At 48.3% G+C, this 16,682-nt stretch overlaps 1 protein-coding gene across 5 annotated transcripts in view; it reads right to left on the bottom strand.

The window, feature by feature from the left end:
* COL4A6 (collagen type IV alpha 6 chain) overlaps positions 1–16,682 on the bottom strand; it is a 284,904-nt gene that overhangs the window by 9,284 nt on the left and 258,938 nt on the right. For 4 of the 5 annotated variants that reach the window (XM_081793122.1, XM_081793124.1, XM_081793123.1 and 1 more), the window contains 16 exons: positions 16,392–16,463; positions 16,010–16,117; positions 14,204–14,425; positions 13,648–13,809; positions 11,829–11,999; positions 10,958–11,101; positions 10,149–10,274; positions 9,533–9,714; positions 7,368–7,431; positions 6,702–6,776; positions 6,095–6,202; positions 5,894–6,001; positions 5,246–5,317; positions 4,802–4,927; positions 658–774; positions 169–330 (listed from right to left, as the gene is read on the bottom strand). In XM_081793122.1, coding sequence (XP_081649248.1) covers positions 169–330; positions 658–774; positions 4,802–4,927; positions 5,246–5,317; positions 5,894–6,001; positions 6,095–6,202; positions 6,702–6,776; positions 7,368–7,431; positions 9,533–9,714; positions 10,149–10,274; positions 10,958–11,101; positions 11,829–11,999; positions 13,648–13,809; positions 14,204–14,425; positions 16,010–16,117; positions 16,392–16,463 — 2,019 coding nt within the window. The remainder of the gene's footprint in view (positions 1–168; positions 331–657; positions 775–4,801; positions 4,928–5,245; positions 5,318–5,893; positions 6,002–6,094; positions 6,203–6,701; positions 6,777–7,367; positions 7,432–9,532; positions 9,715–10,148; positions 10,275–10,957; positions 11,102–11,828; positions 12,000–13,647; positions 13,810–14,203; positions 14,426–16,009; positions 16,118–16,391; positions 16,464–16,682) is intronic. The other variant, XM_081793126.1, reaches the window with a different exon arrangement.

The following is a 16,682-nucleotide window of genomic DNA, read 5'->3' as shown; positions in this document are numbered from 1 at the left end:
GTCAGGGCCTGGCATGGTGGTGCTGGTGGGGGTTGGAGGGGTTGAGATTAGACAGATTTGAGGGAAAGAAGAGCATTCTTAGCTGGCCTATCTTCACAGGGCTGCAGGACGGAGCTGTCTCTAACTGCAGACTGGGTAAGGGCCCAACAGCCAGCCAAGCAGCCATACCTTTCAGTCCTAGCTCTCCAGGAAGGCCAGAGAAACCTGGAATTCCTTGGTCTCCCTTGAGCCCTTGACGGCCAGGAATTCCAGGGAAGCCAGGGTCTCCAGGGTCACCTTGATCAGAGGATGGCCCAGGGGGCCCTGGGGGCCCTGGAGGGCCTGGGCGGCCTAGAGATAAGATCAGAGAGGAATGAAGGCAGGTGAGAAGGAGGTGGCCACCACTGAAGGCCTCGGGGCTAATATCAAGCCAAAGCCTGTTCCCAGGGCAGAGAACATTCCTTTGCTGCATCTGGGGTCCCAGTGCCTGGACCTTCCCAAACCCTTTTTGCAAATACAGCCCTTTGCAGTCCCCCGTGTCCCTGTTGGGGGAGGGACATGAGGCCATGCAGGCCCATGCACATCCAGCAGTAGGAATGGGGCTGGACTGTATTAGGATCTCCCCAAACTGCGGACAGAAGGCAAAGGCCAAACCTCTTTTGGGTTTCCTGTCTTTACCTCGCTCTCCATCTAGGCCTGGTCGCCCGGGGTCGCCAGGCTGTCCTCCTATGACTGAAGGCAAGGAGAGGCCTGCGGCACCGGGCAGACCAGCAGGTCCCTGGAAGCCTGGGAAACCTGCAAATAATAAATAAAAGGGGCTGCATGGGCTTCGTGTGGCCAAGCTCTCAGAGAAAATGGAAATTCAAGCGGAAAAAGTGGAAGCGGCTAGATAGGGGGCCAGACCGGCGAACACCAGCAGAGGGCGCTCTCCCTTCAGTCTCCCTTTGCAGCCGGTAGAGGAACACGGGTCTCGCACACGCTGACACACAGGGTCTCAGCGACTCCGGGTTTCCCGTGCCCCGTCCCCCGCGGACAGCAGGCGCCGTAGTTTATGGGGATGGAGCTTTGGAAAGTTCTAGCTCCCAGCGTCGCTGGAAATGGAAATATTTTAGACAGATTTCCCTCAAACCGGGAAGAAAAGAAAGCATGACTGCAGCACCTGGAACTGAAGTCGTACATTTTCATTAAATTAGCCAGTTATGTCTGATGGTGCCCAGAGAAGGTTACAAACTGAGGTGAGGCACTGGCTCCAGCGAGTCCGAACAGACACCTGCTGGGTCAGAAATGGAGGTTGCAAGGACGCTGTGACTCCCAGTGTCTTCTAGGGCTAATTTCTGGGTCTTCTAGGCAAACTCAAAAATGCTTTTATAGGTAATTCATGATACCAGCTGAGTGCTTGCTTAATTGCCAATAGAACAAATTTGTCTACACTAAATCCCTTCCCCCTTTTTGGTCAAAGAAAAAAGCCATTTATTAGAGTAGATACAAGAATACTTGTTTGCTCACGTTTTAATACTGCGTGTTTTATGTTTGTGGAGCGATGTCTACTATAATGTTCAAAACCAAAAAATTTCAACTGCTTAGGGAAGATTTATTTCACATTCACACGTCAACTACATACATGGAAACTATATGGGAAAACACATCGAAGCCATAGATACAAATGTAGAAGTCCATATTATACTTCTAGTATGAAAGAGATGTATTTATTAGTTTGGTATCTTCTAGAAGAAATTCAAATGAAGAGAAATAGATTCACACTGGTTGATAAAGTATTCTGGGGGTTGAGATGATTTTTGTTTGTGTGTTTGTAACAATAAAATCCAAAAAGATTAGTGTGGAGTTATATTTTTCCAACAAGGAAAGCCAAAAATATTAATGTTGAGTTTCTCATATTTAAGTAAAGAAATGGCAAATCCATAAAAACGTGTAAAGAAAGATGGCAGATTGGTTAATTCAGGTGTTTTTTTTTTACAGCTCACTTGTTAACTGAAAGTTGAGGAAATATAAAGAATAAAAAAAGAAATTTCAAGAAAAGTCTCCAATTATTATAGATCTGGAAAAGAAACAAAAGGAAAACAAAAAGAAAAACTAGCTTCAAAGTCACATGGTGCTACTTTTAGTATGGTCAGTTATGTCTCGATGAACCTTTGAAGTATTTTTCTTTTTCACAAGGGTAAAAATCTGAAAAGAAAGACATATTGGTTTTTTTTCCTGAAAATATACCTTTATATATAATACATATCTATGCTGAAATTAAGTGAAAACCAATAAACAAGACATCATATAGTAGTGTGGGCAGCACACAGATTGTTAGAAGCTCCCATAGCAGTTTTTGGAGCTGCCTTCTCTTTTTACCTGTTTCTTGATTTTAGAATTACACCAATATATCATTAAACCTGAAACAGAGGTACTTCTGATCTCAAGTAGTAAAAAAAAAAAAAAAAAAAAAAAAAAAGAAATAGAAAGAAAGAAAGAAAGAAAGAAAAGAAAAGAGAAAAAAAAAGCTCGCATATTTAAGATGAGACACTTTAAATGAGCACATGAAAATGCACAATGGCATGTTTTTCAAACTCATTTCAGTGTCAGAGACTTAAAATAATCCCTAGGGGCACTTGGGTGGCTCAGTTGGTTAAGTGTCCAACTTCGGCTCAGGTCATGATCTCATGGTTTGTGAGATGGAACCCCGCATCGGGCTCTGCTCTGACAGCTCGGGGCCTGGAGCCTGCTTCCGATTTTGTGTCTCCCTCTCTCTCTGCCCCTTCTCCTCTAATACTGTCTCTCAAAAATAAACATTTAAAAATTCATAAAAAGACAGAAAACCCTAAATACACAAATGCAGCTTCTAAATATTTAGTGCAAATATGAAAATGAATGGCATAATTCAGAATTATTTAGATAAAGGTATTACAGGGACAAGGATTGCTTTTGGAAGTTTGCTTAGGGGTAAATCTTCATTTTACACTGATTTCTATGATCATGTCAGAGATAGGTTCCTATGGGGGGGGGTATGATATTTGCTGTATACTTTTAAAACATTGTTTTAATTAGATACCGAGAAGAGCAGAAGAATATTTATAAATCATAAGTAAAAAATAACCCAGATACAATGAATACCTCTGTTCCAATGACCCAATTTAAGAAAAAGAAGATAACATTACCTTTGAATTTCTTTGCATGCCCTTTACAGATCCTACCCTCTTCCTTGACTCTCGGGGGCAACCACTCCTGAATTTTGTGTTCAGCACCCCCACGCTTTGCCCATGTATATCTGTATCCCTAAACAATATATTGGTTGTTCGCATTTATTTATAAACTTTTAACAGTGGGATCATACCCAACGTATTTCTCTGTGACTTGCTTTTTTTTTTTAATCAACATTATGTTCCTAAAACGTATCCATCTTGACATGTGCTATTTACTGAATTTGTAATTGTGATTTTTATTACCTCAGACAGCGAAAGGAAATGGATAATTTAAAGGCCAGGCATTCATAGTCAGGATTTGAAAACATCTGGGTTTTGCTTCTATCTGAGTCCCCTCTTTGCTACCTCCTGTGAAAGAAGCCACACGATTTCCCTACAGGCTCAGGCCATGTTTGAGCTTTCCCTCTGGAGAAGCTGCTGGCTTTCAGAAAAGAACAGGTTGGTCCAGACCAAAGGAAAGAGTAAATGCAGAGAGAGCAGATGCACCAATATAAAATTCAGCAGAAAATGAATTAATGTAGGAATTAGTTCCTGGAAAACATACACACATTATACAACCATGCACATAAACAAATAAAATGTGGTAGGACCTCAAGCCCTAGAACTATAACAGAGAAACAGCATTTTTCAAACATGATTTCCCCAGGTACCACGTAATGATATACTGGGCAACATTTCTTGAGTACTTACAACGTGCCAGGTGCTGCGCTAAGTGCTTTTATACATATTACCTCACTCCTCATTGATTCTCCACCAAACCTGTGCAGTAGATTCCCTTATTATGCCCATTTTACAGAAAAGGAACATTAAGAGTTCACTGGGAATTGAGGGACAAGTAACTTCCTTGTTCAAGGTCATACAGCTAGTGAGACGTAGAGCTGGAATTTGAATCCAATGGTCTGATTTCAGAGCCCATACTCCTAGCTGTGATGCTACATTGAATTCATTTCCTGTTTTACATTGAGTGCAATGTATATGGGTCTTCAGAACATTCCTGAGGAGAGTTAAAGAATCAGAATTAATTCTATTTGTGAGGTGGGCAGAGGGAGGCTCAGAAAGAGACTTCAGAGGATATGATGAGTCAGGGGCCAAAATTAGGGCAAAACCTGTTTGCTAGTAACCTATGAATCCTAATTGAGTGCTTGTGTGTGCCTGTCCCAGGGAGGCATTTATCCTCTTAGTCTTGGGCTCCTTCTAGCAGCCGCACTGTCTTCTCAGGGCCTTGGGAGGGCCATCCACGCTGGACATTGAGGAACTTCTGGCAAATCTCTTGCTAAGAGGACAAGCCCTGTCCCTTGGGGCCATTAATCTCAGGCTTTGGCCAAGTGGGCAAGACAGACCCTGAGGTTGATAAGGGAGAGCAGGAGGGAACTCACTAGACTATTCCTTGACACTCCTTCCAGGAAAGCCCTAGCATTGTAGCATGGCCTCCCTTCTCTTTCTCAGAAGTCAGTTCCACTGGGTTCTGAGATCCCCAGAAGTGTGAAGACATGCACAATCCCCAGTGAACTCTTAACTCTCAACCCTGTAAGCCACATGGTCCTGATGAGCCCCAGCCTTGGCTCCCTAGCCAGGCCTTACTCAACTTCTATAAGGCCTGACTTGGGCCCACTTACCTCGGCCACCTCTCTGTCCTTTCACTCCTGGCTTCCCTGGGGCTCCGATGCCAATTCCTGGAGAACCTTTTTCCCCTTTGGGACCAGGCAGGCCAGCTGGCCCAGGAACACCGGTTATACTGGGTCCTAGGAGGAGAAGCAGAAAGAGGAGGAGAGAACTCAATGCAGGTGAGGCCTTCATGCCTCGCTCACTTGCTGGAGGCCTGCCTGACATACACGAGAAGCTGAATACTGACAAAACAGGAAGGAGAGCTCATTCTGGATAGAAGGACAGACTCTTTCTTCCTTTCTCCACAAATCAAGGCACCTCGAATTGGGGGCTGGCAAGGAGATCCATGAGTTTAAGTATATAGGATACACCACAGTTGAGAACTCATGGCCAGTCCTTGCCAGCCTTCTGGAAGAACTGGCACTCTCCCGCTTGCCCTTTAGGATCTTCCTAACCTGGAGTTCCATGGGTTCCCTTGGTTCCTGGAAGCCCATTCAGTCCATGTAAACCAGGAAGTCCAGGGAAACCTGAGGGGAGAGAAGATCAGAAATGGCTCCAGCAACTCTGAATCAGGAAGGGTCCGCAAAACGTCTTGCCCCCAAGGGCACTGCAAAGATTGCGGTCTTCCTGGAGGCATAACTTAAGGCCCTCAGGGAGACCGAACCACCCCTAACCTCCACTCTCCACCTTTGCTTTTCCTGACTCTCAGTAGAAACCAATACAGCTTTAAGAGCAGGGTGGTAGATAATTACATATCTTCAAGAATGCCAAGTGGCAATGCCAAGGTCTTGAGTTGCCAGCTCCCAGAGCCTCACTGCCCAATCTTGAAGTCAGGGAAAGGCTATATATACCAGGACAACAACTTTCCTCGCTAACTCTTCTCTCCATGGATTCCATGTTCTCCTCTTCCCATTCTTGCTTGCCCTCCATTCCTCCTCCTCCTCCTTCCCCCTTCCCATTATCTATCACATGGCCCCATCAATGACTCCCCTGGATGTGGCTTGCCCCAGATAGTGTCTCGCAATATAAAGTAGTTGCTGCTCTTTTTTTTTGGTGGGGGGGAGCAGAAACCCTCTCCCCACTTCCTCCTCTAAAATACATACCTTTGGTTCCTATTAGGCCGGGGGCTCCCAGGGGCCCAGAGGCCCCTGGATGGCCTGCAGAACCCGGTAGCCCTGGATTTCCTCTCATGCCTGCAATCCCAGGGAGTCCTGAAAATGAAAGCAAGGTAGCGGGTCAGAAAGGGTCATGGCTTAAAGCTAACCCTTACTTTATCAGAGTAAAGTCGTCCTGTTGCACAATACCTGGGGAGCCAGGAAGGCCAACATCTCCAGAAATACCAACTTTGCCATCTTCACCTTTGCTTCCTGGGAAACCCACATCACCAGCTAGTCCATCTTTTCCTTTCACACCTACAAAATCAAGAAAGATGCTGAGTGATTAGGCCACATTTTGGGCAATGTATTTCTCCAAGGGAGGGAGGGAGTGAGCAGGAAGGTGAAGCCATTTGACCTGCCAAGAGAGCTAGGTCCAGTGAAACGACTCTGAAAATGATGGGGGCAGCTGTAACTTCCCATTTGAAAGGTGCTGCCCGCTAAGGATAGTAAACTTGTTCTCGAGTGCCCCCAGAAGTAGGAGCAATGGGTAGAAATGTTCAAGAAACTGTTTAGATAACAATAAACTAAGGAGGTGGATGCCATCATCTCAAAGGTCTTATTAGACTTATCTCCATGGGTCTTGAAGGAGGAGCAGGCTAGTTTGCTTGGGGAAGCTGTGGACTGCCAGTCAGGTAGGAATTTTTCTGCATTGGATAGAACTTGCAGAACTTGGGGTTGACCTCCCAAGTTCCTCCTGATCCTCAGTGTGGAGGAATCTGTGAAACACATGAGGTCAAAAGTACAGTGGCCTTACCTTTAAACCCAGATTCCCCAGGTTGTCCCTTGAGTCCCAGGCTACCGGAAATTCCAAGGGTCTGGCCTTGATCTCCTGGGGATATAAAGATATTGTTGAAGTGGTCAGGAGAAGCTATAGCTCATTTTGTAGCAGAGATCTTTTGATGGCAAAACCTTTTCAGATTCCATGTAGACAGAGGAGATCTTTGACAAAAGTATGCAGTGGGTAGAAGGTAACCAATCGCCAAAAAAAAGGTGGGATGCTCTCAGCCTACTGGCAAGAAATGCTGCTACAGGAAGCATATCTCCACTGGGAAGACATTGCTAGTTTCAGTATGGGCAGGGAAGATGATAGAAGGAGGGGCACCAGAACATCACCAGAATGGAACAATGATGGCAGCAAGGATGGGAATTTTTCCTGCCCAGTGGGCTGGGTTCAACAGGGGAAAAGACCGTCTAGAGCCGAGGTTCTCCTCTGCTGCTGAGTCTGGAAGGCACGTGGGTCAAACCACTGTTTGTCACATGTCTATGAGGAGCAGAGACTGCAAAGGGGGTTTGGCCAAAGGGGAAATGTAAATCAATTCACTTTCCTTTAAACACAGAGCTTCCTTCCAGAAGAGCCCTGCACCTGCTAGAAATTCACCTTGCTCTGGAAAAACATATTAAAAGAGAAAATGCTTCTCACCTTTTGAACCTGGGAGACCAGATGCTCCTGGGAGTCCGGGAGCTCCATTGAGACCCTGTGAACCCTTTGAAGCAATATGTAAATCATTATTTCTGCCCACTGTTCAGGGCCTCCCATGCTCTCACCCTCCCCTCTCCCTGAACTGCTGCCTGTATGCTGTGGCAGGGGTGAAGTGGGTTGCCGGGGGGGGGGGGGACATCCTCCAGAAGGGAAGGTGATGAGCAAAGGGTAGAAATGCATACTCAGATGTTTTAGGGGAGGGATTCTTTCTGCAGATGAATCCTGGTCTCATCATTCATCACTTCCCAATGCCTATCCAAATTGGAATCTTGGGAAATCAGGTGTGGCTGTTCTGGCAAGTCTCTTAGAAAACACAGGATGTGACAGTCAGGCCGGATACTGCAGGTGCATTCTGCAGATAGTTGGCTAGAGCCAGAACTCTGGAGCCATTATGCACAAGAAGAAGTATTGCTTCACCATGCAGAGCTACAGCCCTCAGCCACAGATTCTGTAAGCTGCGGCTTCCTGCAAGGAACCAATTAGCAGGCTGTATGTGCGTATACTGGAATCTGAATTTGGGCTAATGTTACCATTTTCACAGGATAAACTGACTTTATGACTAATGTCCAACACACTATCGGAGTCTGGGAAGTGGGCATGTCAGCTGTTATCAGTATAACTATTCCTCTGCTATCTGGTATAGTTTTGATTTGTTGTGATGTCCCTACTAAAGACATACGCTACCTAGTGCCTTGGGTGGGAGTCTAAGCTCTGGACCAGGTCACTGTGCTCACTGACCCACTACCTAGGATACCTCCTACATCTGCCTTACTTTTTCTGCACATTGGGATATCTGCTAATTCTGAGCCTTTGCTCATGTTGGGACCCCTCCCACTTTGACTCCATTCCTCTTAGTGCATGAGTAGCAAGGACCATCCAGCTGAGAATGATTTCTTTTGCAGTTGCTTCAGGGGTGTGTGTTTGTGTGTGTGTGCTCTCTCCATCAGATGGACTGACACTTTTAAAGGACAGGGACTTTGGGGCACCTTGGAGGCTCAGTTGGTTAAGCATCTGACTCTTGATTTCAGCTCAGGTCATGATCACATGGTTTGTGAATTCAAGCCCCACATCGGGCTCTGCACTGACAGTGTGGAGCCTGCTTGGGATTCTCTCTCTTCTTCTCTGCCCTCCCCAGCTTGTGCATGCTCTATCTCTCAAAATAAATAAATAAACTTAAAAAGATAAATAAAGGACAAGGACTTTGCCTGTAAGGAGCACAGGTGTTCTGTGACCTAGTCCATTCAGTCCCTTCAATACTGCTACAAGTATTGCTACTACTTATTTAGAGCCCACTATTTGCCAGATACTGTGCTAATTGCTTTACACATATCATCTCCTTTAATCCTCACTGCTGTCTGAAGGAAGTTTGAATATTGTTCCCATTTTGTGCATATGAGGAAAGTGAGGCTCAGGCAAGTTAAGCCATATGCAAAGAATCATAGAGCTAATGAGCCATGGAGCTGAGACTCAAACCCAAATGCATCTCATTGCTACCCCTACTCTACCATCCTGCCTTTTAAGAACCCAGACAAGCTGGTTTGATTATTTGCCAATCGTTGCCTTGCACAGAAGCAGCAATGACCTTCCTGAAATCAAAAAAATATCCAGAGGCCTGTACCAAATCCTTATGATGTGCCAGGCTCAATGAGTGATACTGACAGAGAGGTGCAAACAAAAGAGTAGGTAAGGCAGTTCTTGTTCTCAAGTCCTAATGACCTCATTGAGGAAATCAGACCCATGCAGAACTGACTGGGATTCATATAAGCAGTGAGAAATGCAGCATGCCAGCAGGGAGGAAGCTCAGGGACTCCTGGAGGAATGGGTGCCTGGGCTGGGGCCCAGAGCATGGGTAGGCATTGGGCAGTTAGCTGCAGAGTAGCAGACTCTGGCACACAGGAGAGACAACATGAACAAAGGCCCAGAGGCAGGGACATTCAGGAGAGAGTGGGAAGACCTGTCAGGCTCAATGAGAGGACTCTGTCCAGGATGAGCTGGGGGAGGGGTCTGGGAAGTGGGCTGGGGCCAGAAAGATGGGCAATAGGGGCATGTCCCCCTGCTATGGAGGCCCTTCCCTGGTGGAGAGACAAAGATCTGGGCACACTTACACTTGCTCCTGGTATTCCTGGGAAACCTGTGATTCCAGGGGACCCTTTAAGGCCGGGTAAGCCCCGTAATCCAATGGAGCCAGGGGGGCCTGGTTTCCCATTAAGTCCCTTGATGATACTGGGGAGGCCGGGAACTCCAGGCAAGCCTGGTAGCCCTGGGGGGCCAGTCTCTCCTTTGTCACCTGGGAAAGACACAAAGAAGCTTAGAAAAAGGACTCTGGGCAAGAAAAAACCTGCTCCCCCAAGGTGCAGGTACCCTGGATCACAGCTAACCTTGGGGACGGTTAGCTCGGGGGTGAAGGTGTGGGTGGGGGAGGTGCCTTCAGCCTTAGGGGGCACCAGTCAAGGCCACCCCAGCTCTAGCACTGCTAGTGCCCATGCCCCATCATCCACCAGGCTCCTCCAGGGGTACGACAGCCTCTGGCTCAAAACCTCAGTTTCCTGCAGTGGCAGTGAAAACTGGCAGCCTCAAAGTCCAGCACCCTTCAGGCCCAGAGAAGGCAGACTCCTTGGAACCCTGGTTGCCACCCATACTGCCAGTCTAGGGGGTCTTGCCCTTTCTCAGGAGGGAGGTTAAATTTGAGCATTTCTCTTGCCCCATTGCCTGCCCCAGCACCTCTGGGCCCAGGAAATCCGTCAGATCCAGCTGAGCCTCTAGAGCCTTTGTCTCCTTTCAGCTGCAGGTTCAGGATTGGAGGTCGTGGACTGGGGATTCCAGCTGGCCCCGGGTCACCTCTGTCTCCTGCAGGGGTGGAGATTGCGAGACCCTCGTGAAAGGAAGCTTACACACGGAGTCAAGCATGAGCTGACCTTTCATCTCAGCTCTTCCCCTCTCTGTCCCCCCTCCCACCCCAGGCTTCCTTTCTGGGCCCTTTCTTGGCCCTGTTTCCCCAACTTTGCATCAGTGTGCATGCCCTCTCCTTTGACAAGCCCAAGGTCCATCAGCAACTTTGGCCCCACTCAAAAGACTCCTCCACTGAGTATCTGGGAATGTATGATGGGGCCTCTAATATGCAGTGATAACTCAGAAGTGATTAGATCTCTTGGTTTAAAAGGACTTCATTCAGGGGGGCACCTGGGTGGCTCAGTCAGTTAAGTGTCTGACTCTTGGTTTCAGCTCAGGTCATGATCTCACGGTTCCTGAGTTCAAGCTTCACGCCCAGCTCTGTGCTGACCTTGCAGAGCCTGCTTGGGATTCTCTCTTTCCCTCTCTCTCTGCCCCTCCTCTGCTCATGCACTTGCATTCTCTCTCTCACACACAATAAATAAAAACTCTAAAAAAAATAAAAAAGACCTCATTCAGAAGCCCCAAATCTTATTATCTAACACAAGACTGTTATAAGCCACACCAGCAACAAACTTGACACACAAAATGTACATTGGGAAGCATGGCCAGCAAGTTCAGAATTCAGTGCTCCAGCTTACCTTTTTTACCAGCACTACCAGCCCGTCCAGATGGTCCCACCTTTCCGGCTGACCCAGAAATGCCCTTTAATCCACTTGCACCAGGAATACCAGGGAGACCTGGTATCCCTGGAAAACCTACCAGCCCAGCAGATCCCTTCTCACCTGTTGAGAAAAAAGAACTTCGATTATGATCCCTCTTTTACATACAGGGAAATGGAAGCACAGAGAGGCTTACCCCAAATGGAAGTACTTACCCCAAATCACACAGCTAGGAAGTTGTAGAGAAGGGATTCAAACCCAGGTTTCTCTAACTCCAAAGCCCAAGCTGTCAGTCCTTACACATTATACTACTTCCCTGAACAGGGGCATGACACTAAGCAACAGAAGGGAGAGAAGAGGTGGGCACCTCTCTTATGGTTTGCCAAGTTAGAGCTCATGAGTGGCACAGAGCAAAAAAAAAAAAAAAGCCTAGGACCAGTTGTGTGACCTTGGACCAGTCATCTACCCCTGTAGAAAATGGAGATGCCTCCCATCCAACCTCTGGTGTCTAGCAGGACAATCACAGAAACTGAGAGCAATCGGGCTCCATGGTAGGGGGATCATGCAAATGAATAAACCCAGTGTGACAGTTACTGTCCTGTGCTTTATTGACAATGCTATTCAGCCCAGCGTTCCACCTGGCCAGCAGTGAGGGTGATTCACCGTGGCTGGAGTCTTCCCTTAGTGCTAGCTTTGTCCAGCCATCTTACCACAAAAAGTCCCACCCACCTCCCTCCCTCCCCCCCTCTCAGCCCCATTCCCCCTTCCGAGGCAGAGAAGGGGGGCAAGCTGGGCAGCATGGATGATCCTTTGAGGCACCCACTAGTGCCTTTCTGAGCACTTCACTTACCCTTCGGACCCGGCAGGCCTGGCAACCCAGTGCTCCCTGGCAAGCCTGAGTTCCCCAAGAAGCCAATCAGCCCTGGAGATCCTGGAAGGCCTTTCAACCCAGGCAGGCCTCTCTTTCCAGCTGATGCAGGGGGACCTGTCTCGCCTCTTAAACCTTTCTTTCCAGGATGTCCTGAATCAGCACAGGAGAGAACATGGGACAGCCGTCAAGCAAGGCTGTGTCCAGATCTGGGCCACTGCCCATTCCCATGGCTTCTGGCTGGCTGGCTGGCTGGGTTTTGGAAATGGTCCTGTAACCATGGCCTCTGCAGGCTGCTAACTGGCAGAATTCTCTGTTAGCTGAAGCATTAGCTCTTACCACCCAGAGCACCACGCCAGCAGCTGTTACTCTCAGCATGGCAGGGCCAGCAAACCCCCTTCTGATTAGAACTTCTTCCTCCTTTATGAATGTGGTGACACATTTTAGCCTCTGAATGGAGCTCTGGGAAGCCAAGGTGGCATCTGGACTCCAGTTTCCTGGTACTTCCAGTCTGAATTGCACTACAATGGCTGTTTCCTGAGCCAATCGGTGAAGTAGAGGTTAAAGCTGAGCCATTGTTTCAGCCTCCCAGGGAGCCATGGATACAGGGCTGCCCTTTTAATCCCTCATGCAAGCAGTTAAGTCAGCCAGTTCCTTGGCATTAAGGTTGAAAGGCCCCCTAGTGCCAAGTACTGTAGAAATCCCCAAGGCCCATTTGGTCTCCTAGGTTGTCTGAGACTTCTTTCACCAGGCTTTAAGTTGGTCAATGGGATTAACCTCCTGAGCTGCTGCCAGAGTGGAATGTTCAGGTACAAAGCAAGGAAATTAAAAAACCAAAGGATTAAATCATTGACGACAGAGGTATTTGGGCCCCCAAGGACCTAATTGAATGGCTGACTTGGCTTTCTATGAATTGAAAAGCATCAAGCAGCTGCAAGCCCCAGGATTCTAATGGGGGGCTGTGAAGGGGACTCCACAACAAGGGAAGGAAATTCAATGGGGGCCAGCTCCACAGCATGGGCTTGGGGACCCCTGGCCTTGCCAAGGTTAGAGTGTATAGTCAGATAATTCCCTGAGCAGGAAAGCCGGCGGGGGAGTCAGTCTGTGGGCTTGTGTGCTGTTTTCTCACCTGGACGGCCTATGGGAAGACCCCAGAAACACATAAGGATAAAAGGGATTAAAAAGGATTTTAGTGGCTCTGCAAAAACTCAATATCAGTCACGTGGCCTGCAGTAAGGGGGGTTGATGTAGTCACTGAGGCAGGGGAGAGGAGGGCGGTGCAAGAAAAAGGCAAGCTTCAAACACTAGGCCAGATGCAGGGGGTGTCAGCCCCGAGGCCCAGTGAAGGCCACTTTGGCCACAGGCCCTCAGAGGCAGGCTCATCAGAGAGGCAGGCCACCGCATAGTCATCCTCCTCTCGAGCTTCTCCCCCCAAGACCAAGCAGGCTCCCCTCGGTCCCAGCCAAAGTGGTGGACATGGCTAGACCCACCTCCACAACCAGGGCAGCTTCTCTAACTGGGAAAGGCAGGGGGGAGGCTGAAGCACATAGTTGAGGGGGAGTGAGGCCGTGGGGGAGGGGTGGGGAATGATCTGTGGTAACATTTTGGAAGCCAAACTACAGAAATCCATTCTGCTCAGCACTGCAAGGGTCACTTGAGATTGGAAACATGAGGGGTCGGGAATGTCAAATGTCCTTCTAAACCCTGCGCAGGTCTCAGGGCTGCTATGGCTCTCAGGGCACCAGGGCCCAGGGCCCAGCTTAAGTCTGTCAAGCTGGGACCCCTCCTCCAAAGGACCTACCTGAAGGGCCTGGAAAGCCTGGTGCTCCTGGGAGCCCGGGTTTGCCCTTGATGTCGAATCGGCCATCAGGCCCTGGGGACCCTGGCTGTCCCACATGGCCTGGTGTTCCAGGCCTGCCCCGTTCACCTTTGGGGCCCAGCAAGCCTGACTTCCCAGGCAGACCTAATGAAAGCAAGGGGCAGATGGTCACAGTCTGGATCAATAGCAGGGACTGGTCACCACACCAACTTGCAGTGCAGAAGCCTGGTCCAGGGTACACCCCAGATGCCATTGTCTTCTCGGCGCCAGCCTTGCTGCTGTTCCCAGCAGCAAAATCACAGGCTTTACGAGAAATATGACTATTCCTTGTGGTCACTTCTGGATTTAGTAAGAAAGGAGAATAGACTCAGGTGATTTAAGAAAAAGTTCCCAACAGGGAGAGACAGAACAAAATGACTTTTATTTTTAACCCGCTAGTTAATTCACCAGCCCAGGCTCATGCATATATTCATGCAAGTGTACCCGCCACGGGAAGACTTTCTGTAGATTGTTAAATATGTGAGTCAAAAAGAGTCACCCTTGGGTCCTGGAAGGCCAGGGTCTCCAGGAAATCCTCGGTCCCCTGGCAATCCCTGTAGGCCTTGCTCCCCCGGAGCACCATTTTCAGCACCATAGATGTCACCAGAGGCTCCCTTGGAACCTGGTAAACCTGGACTGCCAATTTTCCCAGGCAAGCCATCTTTTCCAGGGAGCCCAGGAAACCCAGGCAAGCCCTTCTCCCCACGAGGTCCAGGAAATCCTAAATGTAAAGAGGCAAAAATAAAAGACCATGGAGGTTTAGAAGTAACAGGTCTGGGTAGAGATCTCTGACACAGATTTTCTTTATCTATTATAAAAGCTAACTAGGGGCACCTGAGTAGCTCAGTCAGTTAAACATCTGACTTTGGCTCAGGTCATGATCTCATGGTTTGTGGGTTCGAGCCCCATGTCGGGCTCTGTGCTGACAGCTCAGAGCCTGGAGCCTGCTTTGGATTCTGTGTCTCCCTCTCTCTCTGCCCCTTCCTTGCTGGAGTGCTCTCTCTCTCTCTCTCTCTCTCTCTCTCAGAAATAAACATTTTTTAAAAAGCTAACTAACATATTAATAATGTGTGTCACTTCTCTTGAAAGTCAGGAGCGTCCTGGTCCTGGGAGAACTTGCCAGAAGAAAGGACTGTGCCATGTGAACCGGAGAAGGTTCTAGCTCAGTGAGGCCAGGCCTTCAGCTGAGCTTAGCAACCCACTCTTGGGGCTGATCCACTGGCCAAAGTGCATAGATTACATCCAGGACTTCCTGTTAAAGGCCCAATTCTTCTGAAGTCATCTAACGCCTGCTGTCTTGCCTCCTTCTTCCTCGGGGGTGGAGGAAATTGAAGCACCAAGAAACCATAGATTGTCTGGCCCAAGATGAGCCCTGTATTGTAGAGCAGGGTTGTTCTCAAATTGAGTGTGGGTCAGAACCACCTGGAGGAGAGGGTGCTTGGTAAAATCCAGATTGCTGGGCACCGCCCCCCTAGAGCTTCTGATTAGTAACTCTGCCAAGGGGCTCCAAATCTGCCTTGTTAACAAATTCCCAGATGATGCTGGTGCTGCAGGGAACACAGTTTGAGAACCACTGGTGCAGCATAGAACAAGGTTGCAAGAGGGTGTGAGCAAAGGGATAGATATGAACCACTTCTTTCTGACTCATCTGGATCTCTTTCTCTGAGCTAGAGGGAGTTGATCCAAGAAATTGCCAGAGGTACTCGGCAGTCAGATAACCTGGTAGAGTACTAGTTCTGTCACTAGTGGTTTTGTGACCTCAAGCAAGTCACTTTCCATCTGAGCCTCAATTTCCTCATCTGAATGTGAAGGGTTGTTCCAGCTGATGGCCCTTATTGCTCTGATATACTGTCACTCTCTATCTTGAAGCTCTGCCTTGCCTGAGTATGAAGTCAAAGCCATCCCACTCAGGGATGCCTGGGTGGCTCAGTCAGTTAAGCCTCTGGCTTAGGCTCATGTCATGATCTCGAGGTTCATGAGTTCAAGCCTCACATCAGGCTCTGTGCTAACAGTTCAAAGCCTGGAGCCTGCTTCAGATTCTGCATTTCCCTCTCTCTCTGCCCTTCCCCTACTTGTACTCTCCCTCTCTCTCAAAAATAAATACAACATTAAAAAAAAACCCATCCCCCCTCCCCTACTTGTACTCTCTCTCTCAAAAATAAGTAAAAAAAAAAATTAAAAAAAAATCCATCCCACCCACACCAGAGTGAGAACCTAACTTCCTATAATCAGTGGATGGCTACCACAATATAAACTCACACTCACACAAAAGGAGAAGCAGGCAAGGAAAAGCTTCTTTCCTTACCTGGCAGTTCAGGAAGGTGAACTAATCCTGGACTTCCAGCCTTTCCTTTATTTCCACGCAATCCAGGCTGGCCTGCAATCCCAGGGAGGCCACGGGCCCCTTTAGGACCTGCAAACCCAAACATGAATCAAGAGGGGAAAGGAAAGTCAGTGTGGCTGGTTTCATTTGTAATGTCCACTCAAGAATCCTAGTCTCTTGGAGGGCCTCTTACTCTTACCTCCCCACACAGACCTCTCCAGGAGCCATTCTATTGCCTCAATCCTCAAGGCTGCCCTCTCAGGAAGAATGTGGATCCCCAAATGCTACCAGGCTATGCCCTGCTTCCTTCAGCCCACAGCCCTTACAAGTGTGTTCAATGGCTTTCTCTGGCCTCATTCCATACCTGGGAATCCGGGAGCTCCTGGAAAGCCTGATGGACCGTATGATCCGGGAATTATACACGGCAAGGTGACCCCTGTAAATGGTAACATGTAAGCATCTTGTGAGCCCACTAAGTTGGGTGGGCTCTCCTAGCATGCTCCTTTCCTCCAGTTTTGTTGGATGAGCCAACCAAGCTCTTCCTACCCAGCAGCTGGGAGCCCATGCAGAAGAATTGTGGCATCAGAAGCTCTCGGGAGTTACCCCCTAGTGCAACTGCTTACAGATAAGAGTACTCCTAGTGTCCAAGTGCCAG

Source organism: Panthera onca, chromosome X (assembly GCF_046562875.1).
Source record: "Panthera onca isolate mPanOnc1 chromosome X, mPanOnc1 haplotype 2, whole genome shotgun sequence".
Classification (NCBI taxonomy): domain Eukaryota; kingdom Metazoa; phylum Chordata; class Mammalia; order Carnivora; family Felidae; genus Panthera; species Panthera onca.
The sequence above is the reverse complement of the archived record's forward strand: the minus strand, read 5'-3'. Positions and strand labels throughout refer to the sequence as shown.